Genomic DNA, 18,515 nt, shown 5'->3' on the forward strand with positions numbered 1-18,515 from the left:
TCTAACATTCTACTCACGATTTACAATTTGGATCCAGTACTTAATGGTCCTAATATTCTCCTATATTCGTTACAACATAGTCACATTACTTGCTTGTCTTGAAACATTTTAAGAGTGAGTATTATAATCGCATGCTAACACGTGTACTTTTATAACATAGCTTGCCATGGCTTACATATTATATAGAAAAATTCTCGGGAACTCATGTTGAAAAATTTAGATTGGGTAACTTTCTAGAAGAATTTGTGTTGGTATATATATATATATTCTATTAAAAACATATTAAGATAAGTAGATAACGTGACCATATTCTAAATAAAGATAAGAGAATGTTAGCACCATCAAATATTAATTAAAATTCCAAAAATACCCTTTTAAAGATAGAATTTATTTAACTCGTGTTTTAGATCATTCAAACCATTGTGGTGCGATTACAATTTGTTCAAGAAAAACATAATTAAATTAGGTGAGTGCCCATATCAAGTCTTAAGCATATAATTAATCTTTGATTATTTATATATATATTTAATCCATTTGGAAATTAGTTTGATGTGAAATTAACCTCCGCTAATCCTCCATTAATTTCACTAAATAAATTTAATCACAATTTGGTTGAAAACATTTCCCTCATTTTCTGCTCTTTTCCATTGTCCAATAATAAATGTAAATTATTTTATATTTCTATTTTTAATTTTAACAATAATAATAATAACAATAATTTGTCATATGTGTATTTTTTAAAAAAACCAACTATTTATTTATCCCATGAGGCAATTATTGGGTATTCAAAGAAGGGACTCATCAAGTACTAAAAAACAAACACCAATAAATTTAATTTCTAACATAAAAAAACATAATAAAAACAAAGGAAATTATTGATGCTTGCCTTCATTTTTTTTTTTTCTCTTCGGGAAAATTTTCATAAGCAATTTACTCGGGCATAGTTCAACTTATCTCGAACAATATTATTGCATCACTTCATAAGATGTAAGTTTCGATATTCTCCACTGAAAATTCAAAATTTGAATATTTTTAAAAAAATTATTTTAATTTAGTGTTTATTAATTTTAATTGCTAAACTAATTGTTTTGTTTTAATCTAAAAAATTTGTATATAAATTTTCTTTTGTTATTGTCATTAACTTTACTTTTAAAAAAAATTATATTGAAAGTTGACTGATTAATTCCCTTATTTAAGGGATTACACCAATATTTTTTTAGATTACCAAATATAAAAATTGGAGAGGAGTAAATTACAAGTTTAGTCTCATTTGTCTATTTAATCTCTAAATAATAACAAAAATATATAATATAACTTAAATTTTTAATTTTGGGCTTAATATATACTTAATTATTAAATCTTAAGAAAATAATAATTGATTTATTAGATAAAATAGAACCTTAAGTATTTCGTAGTCCCATAAACTTTAAAAAAATGTAAAGTAAGTCCGGATATAAATTCGAAAAAAATTAAAATAATTTAGAGATTTATTAAACTATTAGATAATTAAAAAAAAAAAAAAACAAAATAAAATAGACATAATTTTTTAATTTTGAGAAGTTGTCGCATAAATACAAAGAATTTAGAGAATTTAACTAAAAAAATAAAATCGAATTTGTAGCACAGGTGCCTAATNCTCCGCCCCTGCTTTTATACAGTTAGATACAAAATTATCTATTTTTGAATACGTGTAATTATTAATCCATTTATCTAAAAGTAATATCACACTTTTTACCAAATGGGAACTTTCAACTAAATCNATTGTTTTGTTTTAATCTAAAAAATTTGTATATAAATTTTCTTTTGTTATTGTCATTAACTTTACTTTTAAAAAAAATTATATTGAAAGTTGACTGATTAATTCCCTTATTTAAGGGATTACACCAATATTTTTTTAGATTACCAAATATAAAAATTGGAGAGGAGTAAATTACAAGTTTAGTCTCATTTGTCTATTTAATCTCTAAATAATAACAAAAATATATAATATAACTTAAATTTTTAATTTTGGGCTTAATATATACTTAATTATTAAATCTTAAGAAAATAATAATTGATTTATTAGATAAAATAGAACCTTAAGTATTTCGTAGTCCCATAAACTTTAAAAAAATGTAAAGTAAGTCCGGATATAAATTCGAAAAAAATTAAAATAATTTAGAGATTTATTAAACTATTAGATAATTAAAAAAAAAAAAAAACAAAATAAAATAGACATAATTTTTTAATTTTGAGAAGTTGTCGCATAAATACAAAGAATTTAGAGAATTTAACTAAAAAAATAAAATCGAATTTGTAGCACAGGTGCCTAATAAATGCGTATTTTATTTTATATTATTATAAAAATAATAAATAAAATATAATGTAATTTCAAATAAGGCAATGTTTGGTAGTTGTGATAAATGAATACTTTAATTTTGCTAACAAATTTTCTTTTTTCAAAATTAGGNTCTTTTATTTTGTTTCTTTCTTACTTTTCTACCTTTTAAATTTTTGCTATTTTAAGATTATTCTAATATATATATGATTGAATATAAAGTTATGTGACATTATAACTTTTAACCTATTGTTTAATAGATTGCATTTTACATATTTGAGAAAGACTCGAACATTTCATGTCGAAAATATGATTGAAAGCAAATACGCTTAATATTGGAGTTTTTATGGTCGAGTTATCGAACATAAATGTACACCTTATTGATGTAAACAGTAACTTTCAATTCTCAAATAATGAAAATAATTTTGTAAAGGTATTTTTAGGGTTCGAGACAGAAATAGTAGTAAAAAAATGCGGGGTTTTATTCATACAAATTTAATTTTATAACTAATAAATCAATTAATTTTTTAAAAATTTTCAATAGGTCAACCACCCAAAATTACACCAAACAGAAGTCATATTCAATACGCTCTCGATCGGTATGTCAAGAACGAGAGAAACCCCATCACTCTGTTTCTCTTTTTTTCGACCCATATTGAGGGAGTGCGAGATAAAAGGGAGACAAACCTAAAAATGAATAAAGTAGGTAATAAGAATAAAGACAATGTTGTCCCATCTCCCATGGAAGGATCCTTTCCCCTTTGTGGGTTTATTAGCTTTGTTTTTTGTTGTTTCTTTATTGAAACAAAACCATGAAAGGAATCATTTTGTAGGGATTTGACCATACCTAAACCATTTTCAATGGAACACACAAAATTAAATAACATAATTATATAATAAACACTTCCAACCACTCCCTTTGCAATAAATATCATATTTACTTCTTTTTTTTTACCCTACAAACCCTAATATATATATATATATATATATATATATATATATATATATATATATATATATATATATATTCGAATTAAACGATTTGAATTGGGTTATAAACTTATTTAAGTCGGGTTTGGTTCAAATAAACGAAAACTTTATAATTATACAATTTCATGAGTTTTTAATTAAAATATCATTTAGTCTACGTGTCATAATACTCATTAAACTATTTAATTCAAAATTATTTGTAATTTTCATAAAAATAAATTTATGGTTGAATTTAATAATTTAGGATAAAATTGATTCACCTAATGGTCAAAATTGATTCACCTAATAGTCAATTTTTTTTTTACCTAAACTGTTAAGACCGATGTAGGGAAGGGGGCCTACCGATTTTATCTGAGATATTTATCTACGACAAAATATTGTAAAATTCAGAGTGTATCTTTTGATGACGAATAAAAAGACCCAATTTTAGTATAAAATATTAAAATTGAAATAAGCTCATTTATTATTATTATTATTATTTTAATAAATAAATTTTGTATGATTATAGAATATTTTAATTTGAAATATAGATTTTATTATCCACTTAATAAAAAAATTATTATACTTCTAAAATTATAAGGGAGATAAAACACCAACTATCATTTTTAAAAGTCGATGGTTCGATTCTTCACTTTATTGAATATATTTTTAAATATTTTTATATTTTTAAAATAAAATATTACAATTTATATCCAAAATAACCCTAATAGTATTTTTTTAAATTTTTTTTAATTTAAAATTACTTTTTTTTTTATAGAAAAAGTGGAAAGTTGAAAGTAATTCAACTTTATCGCTGATGTTGACAGGTTGAGCTTGAGATTGAAAATGGGCTTAGTTGGGCCTTCTGGCAGATAACAAGCCCAAATAGAAGCCCAAACTTTATTTTGAATACAGAAAATGGTCAAAACTCTCTTTTTCGGCTAAAATCGACCGTTGAAATTTATTTTTGTTTGTTACCTTTTTCTCCCCATCTTCCCCAACGTTCACTTCTCTGTTTTTCCATTAAATAACTCTCACCTAATCCATTTCCTCATAGCTCAAATTTCCACGGAATCTTCACTTTTCTTCTTCATTCCCTTTCGATTATCTGTAATCCCTCGAAGCTCATCGGTTCCCATGGAGATTGCGACTGAACCAACCATTCCCACAACCCCAACTCAGTCAAAACCTGTAGATTCCGAACAACAATCTGAAACTTCCGGCGCCGGCGAAACGACGGCGACCCCAGAACTTGAAACGCCCATAGACGGAACCCCAGATCGAGAGAAGAAGGGAAAAGGCGAAAACCAAAAGGAAAGTTCAAAATGTGAGTGTAAAACGCCAACCCCAGATGAGAAAACAGAGGAAAAACAGAGGATTTTGGTCCCTGTAAATGGTTTGATGATGGATCGATTGAAGGTGCCGAAGAGCCCGAACGTGGCTGGAGAAGCTAAACAAAGAGGGGGCATTGCATTGCCCAGGAATGGTACTCCGAATCGGCTGAAAGTGCCCAAAGCATTCAAATATCACGAAAGGTAATGGCTTAGAAGTGTGAGTTTTTGGTGTCCGATGTGAAGAGTGGTGAATTTGAAAGTGGTGATTCGTTGTTGTAGGTATACAAGTCCGACGGATTTGATGATGTCGCCTATCACCAAAGGCCTTCTCGCCAGAACCAGGAAAGGGGCTGTCCCTTCCAAGGTTAGCTGTCTTCTTTCTCTAACTAACTCTTTGTTATAATTTATCATTCTTTTAGATTAAGAAGTTTGAAGGGTTTTGTGTTCTTGTTCTGTTGATGCAGATGCATGAGCTCAGAATTTCAGAGATGAGTCTTCATAGCTGAATAAATGTGTTCTTATGGGCCTCAAAAATTTCATGAGTTCTTCTCTTTTCATTTCCATTGCTTCTTGTATCACTTCTTTATGATTCTTTATGAATATATAGTAGAATTTAATTCATTGTTCTACTAATATTGTGTTAAATCATTCCTTTGTGACCACAAATCAATACGAGTCATTGAATTCTGTTGTAATGGAAGTGGAAGCAATATTGATCGTACTCTCAAATACCCATAAACGAAAATTTAACAAAAATATACAAAGATTTATGTAGTTTAGAGAAGAAGAAATTCTCTTACATACACATGTACCAACAAATCTCAATAATCAAAGTGTTTCTCAACAAAATTTTTCCAACTGGCACTAAATAGATACTTAATCAAACTCAATACATCTCAACCGGAACTAAAAGAGTTATGAACTAAATAAATAAGAGATGAACCCAATAAACCAGAGTTATGAATTCAATAAATGTCAATATATGTATAGGAGATGCATGAGCCTATTCTTCGTTTACTTACACCAAATTCAACCATCATTTCGAATTCAAAAAAACCCAGTCAAATTTTCTTGTCAAGAGAGGGTTATAAAGTGCGAAGAATCACTCGAGACGAACTTGATACCATTGAATGGAACCGATATCTCCATCGATTTCGAGTTCACAAACAAACTTAACCAAGAAAGAAACAGCTTCCTCAATGGATTCAAAGCGTTGAAGATCAGGTGGAAGAGCTTCACCTGGCCAATTTTGAAGCCAACCTTTCAAAATGGCTTCCAATTCTTCTTTGGAGACAAATTTCTCATCTTCTCCAGGCTCCAAAAGCACATACGTATCACTACTTTCATTTGCTCTTCTTCTTCTTCTACTACTCGCATATACCTAAACATTCCCTCGTAACTCTTAGTTCACACGACTTTCCACAATGGTATGATATTGTCCCCTCTGAGCATAAGCTCTCATGGTTTTAACCATCATTCTCTAAATTAGCCGATGTGGGACTTTTATCATCCAACACATACTTCGTTTTCTATTTGAAAATGGTAAGAAAAAAGCCATAAAAACAGTGAAATTGGATAAACCTTGATTCGTTGCTGATGTTTGGAGGCAGTAGGCAGCTTGGGAAGAAGAAAGGAAGAAGCACCCGACAAGCACTTTGAGTTCTGCTGTTCTGTTCTTCGTCTTCTCACTGTACTCCAAAAAAAATGGAAAAAAAAAAAAAAATGAAAATCTGGAAATAAAATAGAAGAAAAGAAAAGGGTAATTTCGTACATGGGTAGAGGGTAGAATTGGAATAAGAAATTATTCCATTGAAGCTCTGGAAATGCTTGTGAAGAGCTGCTCTCTCCATTTGATGAGCTCTGAAGCTTCAACTGAAACAAACCCTCGTAGGAGATTGGGGATAATGCTTTAACACTCACCAAGCTGTTTTGTTCAGCTTCTTTCCACTGTTTGCCCTCCATTTTCTTATTATTTACCCTTTTACCCTCTTATTTACAATTCATAAAATGTTTATTAAAATACCAAATGAAAAGAAAATATTAAATTTTGTATATTGTTTATTTTAGAATATTTGTCCATTATGATATTTAATAAAATATTTTACTAGAGTTTTTTTTTATTTCTAATTTTTAATTATTTAACTCGAGCATTCTGTCAGGATCCGAGTAAAAATAAATAGAGAATTTTGTGGGATGAGACAAAAAAAAAAAAAAAAAAAAATTATCTCTTATGGGTCATACCTGTTAATATCTCTAATTAAAAGTAACATTAAAAAATTATCATTGTATGTCCAAGTCTCGATATCGTACGAACAAACTAAGTGTCAAATCAAGGTTATAACTCTCGAGTATATGAAACAGCAAATCACTAACTTAAAAAAAGATGTGACCTCTAACCCTACGACTACTCGTGAGGAAGCTTCTCACTCTCTCCCACCCGTAAGAACCACACATTTTGTAGCTCACATCTCTTTTAAAGCTTCAATTTTTGGAATTCTTCCGTGAACGTTCTCACTTTACATCAACGTCTATTGAAGTATACGAAACCAAATATATCGTTTAAATTTATTTTTGAAGACAAGTTGAAAGAGGAAAATGGAAAGCCTAAAAGTCTTTGTAATTTCCCAAGTCAAACAAGTCAACGTGGTGAAATATAAGTCAACAAATGACCAATGGGCTATTAAGGGCATGGGCCCTATCTTTCCTGGACCTCATTACCCCTAACATCAAACTCCATCAACAAAAAAAAAAAATTAAAATAATAATAATAATAATAATAATAATAATAATAATAATAATAATGAAAAAGGAAAGTATTAAGAAGTTGTGTGGTCCCCACCTTTGGGTTGTGGATGAACTCCCACGTGGCAAAAAGCTATGGGAATCTCTCTTTCTTAACTAAATTTTACAAAAATCTTGTCCTTCTACATAATTGGTCCAATTTTCATTTTTATTAAAACGTTACATAAATTTCAATTTTATTCCCACCTATTTAATTTAAATATAATTCAACGGATAAAAATATTATTAATAAAATAATAATTAAAAAAAAGTGAAAATTTAATTCGTCAATTTCTCAATTCATTTATATTGACCCCAGTGGAGCCCACTTTTACCGGTATGTCCGGTGGCCCAAATTTATATCTCTCCCGCAGAAATNAAAAAAAAAAAAAAAAAAAAAAAAAAAAAAAAAAAAAAAAAAAAAAAAAAAGAAAGGAGAAGAAAATGAAAAACGCGTATTCTGTAAAAGAAGACAGTTTGAAAATGAATCTTCTCTCTCCAAGACTCTCCTTCGTCCTCCCTTTGCCTTTCCTGTTTTCTTGAACCAGAATAGAATTAGGGTTAGGGTTAGGGTTCTCAGACCTCTTGCTCTTCTTCTACCTCACCTTCTCGCACGATTCTCTCCTTTTTTGGACGTCGTCTTCATTTTCTTCTGGAAAGCTACTTTTTTTTTTTTTTTTTTTTTTTTTTTTTNNNGGGGGGGTTCGGGAATGGGTACCTCTTTGTTGTCGTTTTCAGTGATCAAATGGTTCTCTTCTTGTGTAAACACTTTGCCGATACTTACTTCCAAGCTCTTTTTGCTTTTCTGCTTCGTTATTTTATTTCAGACTGAAGTTATTTTGGGCGATTCAGATAAATCGGTGCTTCTTCAGTTCAAAAATGCTGTTTCTGATCCATCGGGGTTGCTTGCGAGTTGGACTGCGAGTGGGTCTGATTGCTGTGTCTGGTTTGGTGTTTCTTGCGACTTGAATTCTCGGGTTGTGTCACTCAACATTTCCGGGAATGGCGGTGGAGGTCATTTGTGCTCTGATTCTTCTAAATTTCCTCTTTATGGGCTTGGAATTAGGAGGGGTTGTGTGGGTATTAGAGGCTCACTGATTGGGAAGATTCCGCCGGTGATCGGGAAGCTCACTGAGCTTAGGTCTTTGTCGCTTCCGTTTAATGGTTTTGAAGGCGGAATTCCTCCTGAAATTTTTGGATTGGAGAATCTTGAGGTTCTTGATCTGGAAGGAAACTCCGTAACTGGGGTGCTTCGTGATGATTTCCATAGACTGGGCAAGTTGCGGGTTCTTAATCTTGGATTCAATAGGCTTACTGGTGAGATTCCTAGCTCGCTTTCGGGTTGTGCGAGTTTAGAGATCTTGAATTTAGCTGGAAATCGATTGAATGGGATAATTCCACGGTTTGTTGGTCGATTGAGAGGGCTCTACTTGTCTTTTAATCTTTTTTCAGGAACCATTCCGAGTGAGCTTGGAAATAACTGTGGAAAGCTTGAGCATCTCGACCTCTCTGGTAATTATTTGGTCAGTGGGATTCCAAGCAATTTGGGAAATTGCAATCAGTTGAAGACACTGTTGCTGTATTCTAATATGTTGGAGGAAGCCATTCCAGCTGACATTGCTAAGTTACAGAAGCTAGAAGTGCTCGATCTTTCAAGGAATAGCCTCAGTGGTCCGATACCGTCTCAGCTGGGAAACTGCCTGCAGTTGTCTGTTCTTGTGCTCTCGAATCTCTTCGATCCAATTCCGAAGATCAATTACACAGACGAAGACGAACTTAGTGATGATGGTTTTAACTATTTTGCAGGCAGTATACCTGAGTCGATAACAGCCCTTCCAAAGCTGAAGATACTGTGGGCTCCTAATTCAAATCTCGAAGGCAGATTCCCTTCCAAATGGGGTAAGTGTGAAAGCTTGGAGATGATTAACTTAGCTGGTAATTACCTTTATGGGGAGCTTCCTAGTGAGCTTAGCGTCTGCAAAAAGCTCAAAGTCCTTGATTTAAGCTCCAACCGGCTTTCTGGTGAGCTCGATAAAAACCTTCCAGTTCCTTATATGTCTCTGTTTGATCTTAGTGGTAACCACTTTATTGGAGACATTCCTGTGTTCTGTGGCAATGATTGCTCGCCAAGCTCGCCACCGATGTTCTTTTCAAGGGGATATTTGGATCTTGATGATCCATCGTCTCGATATCTTGCATTTTTTACCACTAGTATTCGAGGTGCAACCCCTTTTGAATTTCTTGGAGATGATGACCTGATAGTACATAACTTAGGGGAGAATAACTTTACAGGAAATCTTCTGTCGTTTCCGATTCCACGTGAAAGACTGGGTAAGAAAACTGTTTATGCTTATCTTGTGGGTGGTAATAAGCTCACCGGGCCATTCCCTGATAGTATATTTGAGAAATGTGAGGACATGGGAGGACTGATCTTCAATGTTAGCAATAACAAGATATCTGGTCCATTTTCTAAGTCAATTGGTAAAAACTGTGGTTCTCTCAAGTTCTTGGATGCATCTGGTAATCAGATGACTGGTGAGGTACCTCCCAGCTTTGGTGATCTATTAGCTCTGAATCACCTGAACCTGAGCTGGAACAAGTTTCAGTATCACATACCAGCCTCTCTCGGACAGATTGCTGGTTTAAAGTACCTTTGTTTGGCTGGCAATAGCTTTAATGGTTCTATACCCTCGACCTTCGGAAAGTTGCAGGCTTTGGAGTTGCTTGATCTTGCGTATAACGATCTTTCGGGTGGAATTCCAGTCGATCTTGTTAAATTGAGAGGCCTAAAAGTTCTGCTGCTCAACAATAATTCACTCTCTGGACAGGTTCCCTCTGGTTTGGCAAATGTTACTACACTCTCTGCATTTAATGTGTCATTCAATAACTTGTCTGGTTCCTTGCCATCAAACAACATGATTAAATGTAGTGGTGCGATTGGAAACCCGTACCTACGCTCGTGCCATATGTTTTCACTGGCAGTGCCATCGTCTGAAATGCGAGGTTCAGTTGGCGACCCGAGTAGTCTTGCAGCTTCACCGTCTGATGTTGTACCACAGACTGGAGGAGGTGGCAGCTTCAATTCAATTGAGATAGCATCCATTACATCTGCCTCCGCCATTGTTTCTGTTCTTATTGCTTTGATTATCCTGTTTCTATATACCCGAAAGTGGAATTCGAGGTCTAAAGTTATTGGATCAATGAGAAGGGAAGTCACGGTTTTTACTGATATTGGGGTTTCTTTGACATTTGAGAATGTCGTTCGTGCCACAAACAATTTCAATACCAGTAACTGCATTGGCAGTGGAGGGTTTGGGGCAACTTACAAAGCAGAGATTGCATCGGGAGTGCTACTTGCAATAAAACGCCTCGCTGTTGGTCGATTTCAAGGCGTCCAACAGTTCGATGCAGAGATTAAAACTCTTGGAAGGCTGCGCCACCCGAACCTCGTCACCTTAATTGGTTACCATGCCAGTGAAACAGAGATGTTCTTGATATATAATTATTTGCCAGGAGGTAATTTGGAAAAGTTCATCCAGGAGAGATCTACAAGAGCAGTGGATTGGAGAATTCTTCACAAGATCGCACTGGACATAGCCCGTGCGCTTGCATATCTTCATGATCAGTGCGTACCACGAGTCCTCCACCGCGACGTGAAACCGAGCAATATACTATTAGACGACGATTTCAATGCTTATCTCTCTGATTTTGGATTGGCCAGGCTTCTTGGGACTTCTGAAACCCATGCTACAACAGGTGTGGCTGGAACATTCGGCTACGTCGCTCCCGAATACGCCATGACTTGTCGTGTCTCTGATAAAGCAGACGTGTACAGTTACGGTGTGGTGCTTCTCGAGCTACTCTCGGACAAGAAAGCACTAGATCCCTCGTTTTCCTTGTACGGTAATGGCTTTAACATTGTAGCTTGGGCATGTATGCTGCTTCCACAGGGACGCGCCAAGGAATTCTTCACATCAGGGTTATGGGAGGTAGGCCCCCATGATGATCTGGTTGAAGTATTACACTTAGCAGTTGTGTGTACAGTCGATTCTCTGTCGACGAGGCCGACGATGAAGCAGGTGGTACGGCGGCTTAAGCAGCTTCAACCGCCGTCATGTTAGCAGGCAGGGTGATACAGCCATTTATTGACATAGTTAATTGTTAGAAGATTAGAGAGAGGCAGCTTGTAATTTGTATTTTGTTGGTATGATGACTGCAAAAGCACTGCCCCTTGGCTTATAGGTTGGTTTGTTGAGTTCCAAATTTGTAGTTAAAATATTCTCTTTGTAAATTCCATTATTTTCCTTTTTTTTTTTTTTTTCTATAAACAAACAAGAATGTTGGTTTGTGGACAAGGGAGGGATCTGTTTGATGATTCTGCAGAAAGGAACAAAAATGTGCAGATATCTTCCATCTTCAAATGATGTCACACTCTTCTGTATATCATATGGATTCTTGTTTATTATTGTTTAATAAAAAGCAATACAATTGAACTCTCTTTCAATTCCTGTTTCTAAACGTTATATGTCTAAAGCTCATGAACCCGTTGTTAGAATTTGGTTGATTGACATATGGTTAAATGATCTATTGTGAGATCTTATATCGGTTGCAGAGAGGAAGAAACGAAGCACTCTTTATATCGGTATGAAAACCTCTCCCTAGTAAACACGTTTTAAAACCTTGAGACTGATGACAATAACGTACTTTTACTAGCTTGCTATGAGATGGGGTCACTTCTAATGATTGTAGCATACGAGAACTATTAGGGAGTCGGTGGTTAATCTTTTCAACTAAACTCATCCTAATGGATGAAGATTCTGCCTTTGTACTTTTATGATTATGAAGACAAGGAACCACATAGGGAGATGATGGTTGGTATGCATGAGGATGGTCTCTCCTTAATCATGATGGCGATATGAGGCCTACTGAGAAGACTGACCGTATCCATAATAGTATGATGAGATTATGAGTTGGAACTATAGGTTGTTTATTCAAGGGTCTGGGTAATCTCTTGTGAGGATAACCATCCTCTCCCCAGCCAGTTCACCATGAGGTACTCGCGATCCAGTAATCTATTCCGTAGCCAATCGCCACCACTCCGTATTAAGCCATGATTCACAATAACCTTTGAACACTCCTTACAAATGCAAATTACGTACTCCATCCATTGACAACTACGCAACTGGAAATCCGATCTTGAGGCGGCTATTATGCCGACTGTGATCGGTTGGTGTGCGATGGCTTTCATCATATAGCGTTCTCGTCGTTTTCAGGTACTTCCTCATTCTATCAATCGTTACACTCGGTGAATTCATCTGTTTAAATATCAAACAAAACAATTATACACTTATCTTGTTAGTTTTCGGAAAAAAGTGAAATTGCTTAACGAATTATGAGACTAACCATTGCTGATGAGCGACAGTATTCGTCTAAACATTATAGTCGGAATAGTTGTTCTGAGTGGTGATTCACTCGTTTTCCTTTATGAATCCTCCATTACAACCACAACTCCTTGGATCAAAGTCGACCTGTTCAAAGATAATAGCTTATTTGTTTGGATTTGGTTGAATCCTTCAACCGAAGCCATATGTTCACATTTATACAGGCATCGCCATTTTGAATCCAGCCGTATGTTCACGTTTTCAGTTAACATAATATATGTTGATATATGATTTTCCAGCTTGAAGAGATACAACTTTGTTAAGTGCTAAAATATATCGATACCAAATCATGATTTGGGAGGAAACAAGTTCATAGCAAGTGTACAAAAACACAGCCAAGAGTAGCTGAGGTTATCCTTTTTTTTAATTTTTTTTTTGGTAAAGTAGCTGTGAAGTAAGCTCGTCTCAAGTTACAAAATAGAGGAAATGGATATATCCCATCTTAGAACATAAGTAAATGGAAACTAAATCTTCTTTCAAGTCATTTGCTTAGGCAATCTTCTCCTAAAACAAAAAACAGATGCCAAATTTCAACACACTGAAGCTGCCTCAATACCTCCATCTGGAAGAGTTTGAGGTACTTCCACTAACCTAGGAGGCCTCTTCAACCTGGATTGATCCAATTCAAAACAAAAACAAAAACAAAACAAAACATCTTAAGCAGCAAACTCTATAGGATCTTTAGGAAGCTCTATAGCAGTAATGGGTAAGCTCCAGAAAAACTTGTTCGTTGCAGCGAAAGACGGGAAATTAACATCTTAATCCCAAAAAATCATGATCTCATAAGCAATAAGTGTAGAAGAAATGAATTGGAATGTAATACTGACCTCAAAGAAGAAATGTATTTCTCTATCTCTTGTTTCTGCTCGTCTTTAAACATAGACCACTTTTCGCTTGGATTGACTGATTCCCAGCTTTCCATATCTACCATTCAGAAATTACTTCTATTGTTATAATTATTAAAAAAAAAAAAAAAAACAAAATCTAGAGAATACAGGCATCCCAGCTAGCTATCCAACCTTGTAGCAGAATGTTCCCTTCGCCAGCAAAGCCTCTTAATTTCCAAAAGACACGACCATTAACATCCAAAATGATGGGAACTGTCCTGGTCGCTTCTGATCTTTGTTTCTCTACAACAATAACAATATCCTCCAGGTTAAAATATGAACACCAAAATTCATTACTTCAGTTTCAACTAAAGAACAGAACTCTGGGATCAATTACACTAATTTAGTGACAGTTTTCTTGCTCAGACAAGAATTTGAATACACTTTATACGATCTGAGGGACTCACCAAGCTACCTAAATAATAATAATAATGATAATAACGATGGCAAGAACAAGAAAGAAGTTCCAGAGCATACTGTTAGATGCCAATTCCAATGCAACAAGCTTCTCAGCTTGAACTTCAGCGACGTCTCTTTTTATTTGCGCAACAATAGCATCATGCTCGGCAATCGAAAGGGGAAGACCATTCTTGGCAATAAGAGCTTTGGCAAATTCATCTTTCAATTTGTTCTTAGCCTGTTTCTCCTGTAACCAAACAACGAGGAATTAGTTTAAATTTGAAGGAAAATTACTTACAAGCTTTATAGATGTCACTGCCAACTTATGCTACCTTATCCTTCAGCGCAGAAAGTTTTTCTCTTACTTCCTTTTGTTTCTCCACAAAGTTAGCATTTTGTTCTTCAATCCAGTTTCTCAATTTTCTGGGAGGAAAACAGAGATTAAATTTGAAAACCAACCCAATCAAAGATTAGTATGTTGAATGGCTTTACTTACGTAGTATTGAGAGCCTCATCACAAAGGTAAGTCAATAGTCTGAGCTTTTTAGAGAAGTCTAAGTCGTCATAACAATTGTCTCCTCCATCAAAGTAATCAGGTTTGAGATCATTCATCTTAAATGAGGATGCAGAAATGCATTTCTTCAAATCCAGCAACCATGAGCTTGTGTCATTTGTGGGACTAGAGATTGCAGACCTAAGAACAGATAGAGGTTAAGATTAGAAAGTGTATGCTCAATCAAATAATAGAAATAAGAGCCTCAGCTTATTATAGTCATACTCTTCATCCATATCCTGCAATATCAGAGAAAGGAGTTGAATATGAAATCGAACAGTCAGTGAATCATGAACTCGACCCCCCCTTCTCGGAGTTCTCTCCCGCGTTAGGTCTTTGAGTACTAACGCACCATGCCCTTTCTTTAAATTAAGAGCCTATCCAAGAACGAAAGAGAAAACCAATCAACAGATACGGTACTGTGCTCTAGCTGAACTCCACATAAAGGATAATGGGTCAAAATTCCATTTTGGTCGTTACACTTTCCTTTCAATAAATCTTAAAACTGATCTCAAAAAAGTGAATTGAAACCAAAAATGATACACATACCTTACCAAAAGCTGCACAAAATTCTAAAAACTGCAACGCATGGCCAACATCTTCTGTGGTCAGTTCAATATCTGCTACTGTGGTTAACTTAGAACATGGAGGCAAAGGAACACAGGCACCAAATTCCTTGTTCTGAATATTCATAGGTGGCTTGTTTTTCAACTTTGTTCTTTTATTTTTCGCATCTTCTGATGTCTTGTCATATTTGTGAATATCCAAATCTTTTACTTCTGTCGATTCTTCAGCTGTAATTAGATGGCAAGAAGCGTCCTCATGACACAAACTATTCCTTTCTCCAGCATCCTCAGAGGCTCGTTTTTTGGAGCTCTTTTTCTTCGTGGAAAGACATTCATTCGTCCCATTTGCTTCAGTTTGCTTCTTAAGAGTTTCCTCTATGCATTTAACATCAACCTTATTTCCATTGCTTATTTCTTTCAGTTCTTTACGCTTCATGTCCTTCAACTCCTTTTTTTCAGAGTTTGGAATTTGATTCTGCAAATTCAAGTTCGATTCGTTATTTCCATTTAAAGAATTTTCCTTCCCTTCGTTCCTTGGTGAAATCATGACAGACACCTGTTGGAAAGCATGTGATCTTTGTAAATAAAATAGCATAGGCATGGAAACCAAACCTGGAATGCAAAAACCCTGTGGAACATATACATTTCTTTGGTAGGAAACAAGAGAAACACGTACTGAAACACACCACATAAGACAATCTAAAGGCCACTGGGAAAAGACGCCCCATGCCCAAGTGATATGAATCTAAGAAGCATAAGCACAAGGCAATGAGTTCAAGAGAAGGATTTCAACGTGGAAGCCAAGTTGCATTGAATATGGTCAAGTGCATCAAATAAACTCAGTTGCATCACAAACTTCAGTCATTAAACCCCACTGAAAACCACACCAACAAAAACCTGAAGAAGACATCACCCCAGACGCTAGGGAACCACTGAAAAGCAAGGCCAAAAACCAAAAGAAGCCACAAAGAGCATCTCAAGTAAAATCTTAGGATCTTCAAATGTTAATATGTGAACAGAAACAAAGAGCCATCATTGATCTCAGCCAACTAAACCTAAAATGTTTCCAGTGAGATTGTTGAGGATTGAGGATTATTGGGGTGAGTCCCACATTGGTTAATTTAGTGGAAGATCATGGTTTATAAGTTGAGGAATACTGTCTCCATTGGTATGTGGAAGCCCAAAACAAAGCCATGAGAACTTATGCTCAAAGTGGACAATATCATACCATTGTGGAGAGTCGTGATTTCTAACATGGTATCAGAGTCATACCCTAAACTTAGCCATGTCAATAGAATTCTCAAATATCGAACAAAGAACTGTGAGCCTCGAAGGTGTAGTCAAGAGTTACTAAAGTGTCGAACAAAGGGTGTACTTTGTTCGAGGGCTCCAGAGAAAGGAGTCAAGCCTCGATTAAGGGGAGGCTATTCGAGAGCTCCATAAGCCTCAGGGGAGGCTTACAGTGCACTTTGTTCGAGGGGAGGATTGTTGAGGATTGAAGATTATTGGGAGTGAGTCCCACCTTGGTTAATTTAGTGGAAGATCATGGGTTTATAAGTGAGGAATACTATCTTCATTGATATGAGGCCTTTTGGGGGAAGCCCAAAGCAAAGCCATGAGAGCTATTGCTCAAAATGGACAATATTATACCATTGTGGAGAGTCGTGATTCCTAACCAAGATGAAAAGATAAAACTTGAGGCCAATATTTTTCCAATAACATTGAGAAATACACCCATAGCATTTACATATCACGGTGAAAAAAGACAATAACAACAACCAACTAAACAAAATCAAACCTCGTCTTCAGAGGCGTGCTTGTTTGGTGAAGCAACTTCGAATGCCGTATCCTTAGCATGATCTAGACACTCAGAACCATTCACTAGAAGCATTTCTGAGACAGAAGAATACCCAGTTGCTTTGGCTGTGTGTACTAACAAACCAGTCGGCTTAAGACCTTTTTTCTTCCTGAAAATGGTTATTCTCAATTACATCATATGATCATTCAATCAAAACAACTTCTAATAAAAACGGATTAAGATAGGAATAAGGATCACAATTCCAGATTTACATGCAAACGCTGCAATTGCAAAGCCCTCTGCATCTGGGACATTTCCAGTCTCCCTTAAGCATCACCTCTTCTGCTTTCTCCCCATATCTGATATAGTTTCCAATAAATTCATTCAATACGAGCACAGATGGAAACCTCACACAACTTTTTAACACCATATATACTAAAAACAAGTGAAACCCAAAAAAGTAAAGACCATAAATACACGAAATCAACAATGTAACCTGTTTATAAGGCATTTATGACAGAATTTTATGGTGCACAGCTTGTCTCCTTTCATGTTCATACAGGATGCAGCAAGATCCATAGTTTTTTGTCGGCACTACAGCATTAACAAAAACCATGAGAAATCATCGACATTCCAAAAAACTAAACACTGAACAACAAAGGTAATCAGAGTTTGAAAAAATTACTTGATGACAAGTTTTTCCGTTCTCAGAATCGTAGATCCGGCCCCCGATGACTCGAACTCCAGGAGACTTTGTCCGTTTGGCTCTGTGCTCGTTGTTATCGGCTGCAACCCTTTTCTTGCTCCCCATTAAGTCGTTGTAGTTCAGTTCAGATCAAAATCTTCGAAACCCAGATTGAGAAACAGGCAACAAATGGTGGGGTTTCGTGGAAATGATCTGTTGAACAAATGGTGTTGGCCTTTGGGGAGTTCGAAGACGCTAGAGAGGAAGCAGGGGTTGCATTTCCCGATTGGCGGGTGTTATTTGTTCTAGATATTCTTCCGTTCCGGCGGGAAAAAAATGGAGAGCGAAAACTGAGTTTGAAAAGAAATCTTTGAGGCAATTAAAGAACTCCCGCCACTTTTGAAGATCTGAATTCGCTACAGAAATTTGGGTTCTCCTGAATACGATTTTGAACAGGCTGGGTGAGTTAATGTTAATCTTACTTGGACTCGTTTCGGCTTTTACTTGGACTTTAAAGTCTAGGGTTTAGTGTTCAAAACACCTAATTAACTTAAATAACGCAATCTACGCTAACTAAATTTAGATTAAATTGTTTCATACAATTAAATTAATTTTAGTTCACCCAACAATTTCCAATTTATTGTTGATTTTAAAAAATATTAATATATTAATATATGTTTATACGGTACTATTTTATATTTATTAAAAAATTTAAATAAATAACTTGAGCAATTTGAATAAATAAGTCGATTACTCAAGTTAAGTAGAGTTTTACAGTAATTAAC

The 18,515-nt window shown here is 35.0% G+C and overlaps 4 protein-coding genes and 1 long non-coding RNA gene across 6 annotated transcripts; 2 read left to right on the forward strand and 3 right to left on the reverse strand.

Moving 5' to 3' along the window:
• Positions 1–4,320: 4,320 nt before the first annotated feature.
• LOC111788976 lies at positions 4,321–5,265 on the forward strand. Its single transcript, XM_023669582.1, has 3 exons — positions 4,321–4,821; positions 4,900–4,984; positions 5,085–5,265. The coding sequence occupies exons 1-3, from the start codon at positions 4,424–4,426 to the stop codon at positions 5,124–5,126; spliced, it is 525 nt and encodes a 174-aa protein (XP_023525350.1). The 5' UTR covers positions 4,321–4,423; the 3' UTR covers positions 5,127–5,265.
• Positions 5,266–5,432: 167 nt separating this feature from the next.
• Positions 5,433–6,511, reverse strand: LOC111788984 (protein CHLORORESPIRATORY REDUCTION 7, chloroplastic). The gene is made up of 3 exons (XM_023669593.1): positions 6,392–6,511; positions 6,202–6,308; positions 5,433–6,001 (listed from the first exon to the last, which is right to left on the reverse strand). Exons 1-3 carry the CDS (start codon positions 6,468–6,470, stop codon positions 5,723–5,725), a joined length of 465 nt encoding a protein of 154 aa, XP_023525361.1. The 5' UTR covers positions 6,471–6,511; the 3' UTR covers positions 5,433–5,722.
• A 1,592-nt stretch (positions 6,512–8,103) lies between these two features.
• On the forward strand, positions 8,104–11,905 carry LOC111788728 (LRR receptor-like serine/threonine-protein kinase RPK2). Its single transcript, XM_023669190.1, has one exon. It carries the CDS (start codon positions 8,112–8,114, stop codon positions 11,520–11,522), a length of 3,411 nt encoding a protein of 1,136 aa, XP_023524958.1. The 5' UTR covers positions 8,104–8,111; the 3' UTR covers positions 11,523–11,905.
• A 468-nt stretch (positions 11,906–12,373) lies between these two features.
• Positions 12,374–13,014, reverse strand: LOC111789389. The gene is made up of 2 exons (XR_002814334.1): positions 12,805–13,014; positions 12,374–12,716 (listed from the first exon to the last, which is right to left on the reverse strand). It is a non-coding gene; the product is annotated as an uncharacterized LOC111789389 (long non-coding RNA).
• Positions 13,015–13,162: 148 nt separating this feature from the next.
• On the reverse strand, positions 13,163–18,222 carry LOC111789388. Of its 2 annotated transcripts, none has more exons than XM_023670148.1 (12): positions 17,731–18,222; positions 17,542–17,639; positions 17,318–17,404; positions 17,046–17,214; positions 15,231–15,722; positions 14,907–15,058; positions 14,625–14,822; positions 14,461–14,551; positions 14,207–14,375; positions 13,862–13,972; positions 13,670–13,766; positions 13,163–13,451 (listed from the first exon to the last, which is right to left on the reverse strand). In XM_023670148.1, exons 1-12 carry the CDS (start codon positions 17,854–17,856, stop codon positions 13,373–13,375), a joined length of 1,869 nt encoding a protein of 622 aa, XP_023525916.1. In that variant the 5' UTR covers positions 17,857–18,222; the 3' UTR covers positions 13,163–13,372. The 2 variants fall into 2 exon arrangements, with proteins under 2 accessions (XP_023525916.1, XP_023525915.1); XM_023670147.1 differs by having other exon boundaries at positions 15,231–15,803.
• Positions 18,223–18,515: the final 293 nt, after the last annotated feature.

Source organism: Cucurbita pepo, chromosome LG02, assembly GCF_002806865.2.
Source record: "Cucurbita pepo subsp. pepo cultivar mu-cu-16 chromosome LG02, ASM280686v2, whole genome shotgun sequence".
NCBI lineage: Eukaryota > Viridiplantae > Streptophyta > Magnoliopsida > Cucurbitales > Cucurbitaceae > Cucurbita > Cucurbita pepo.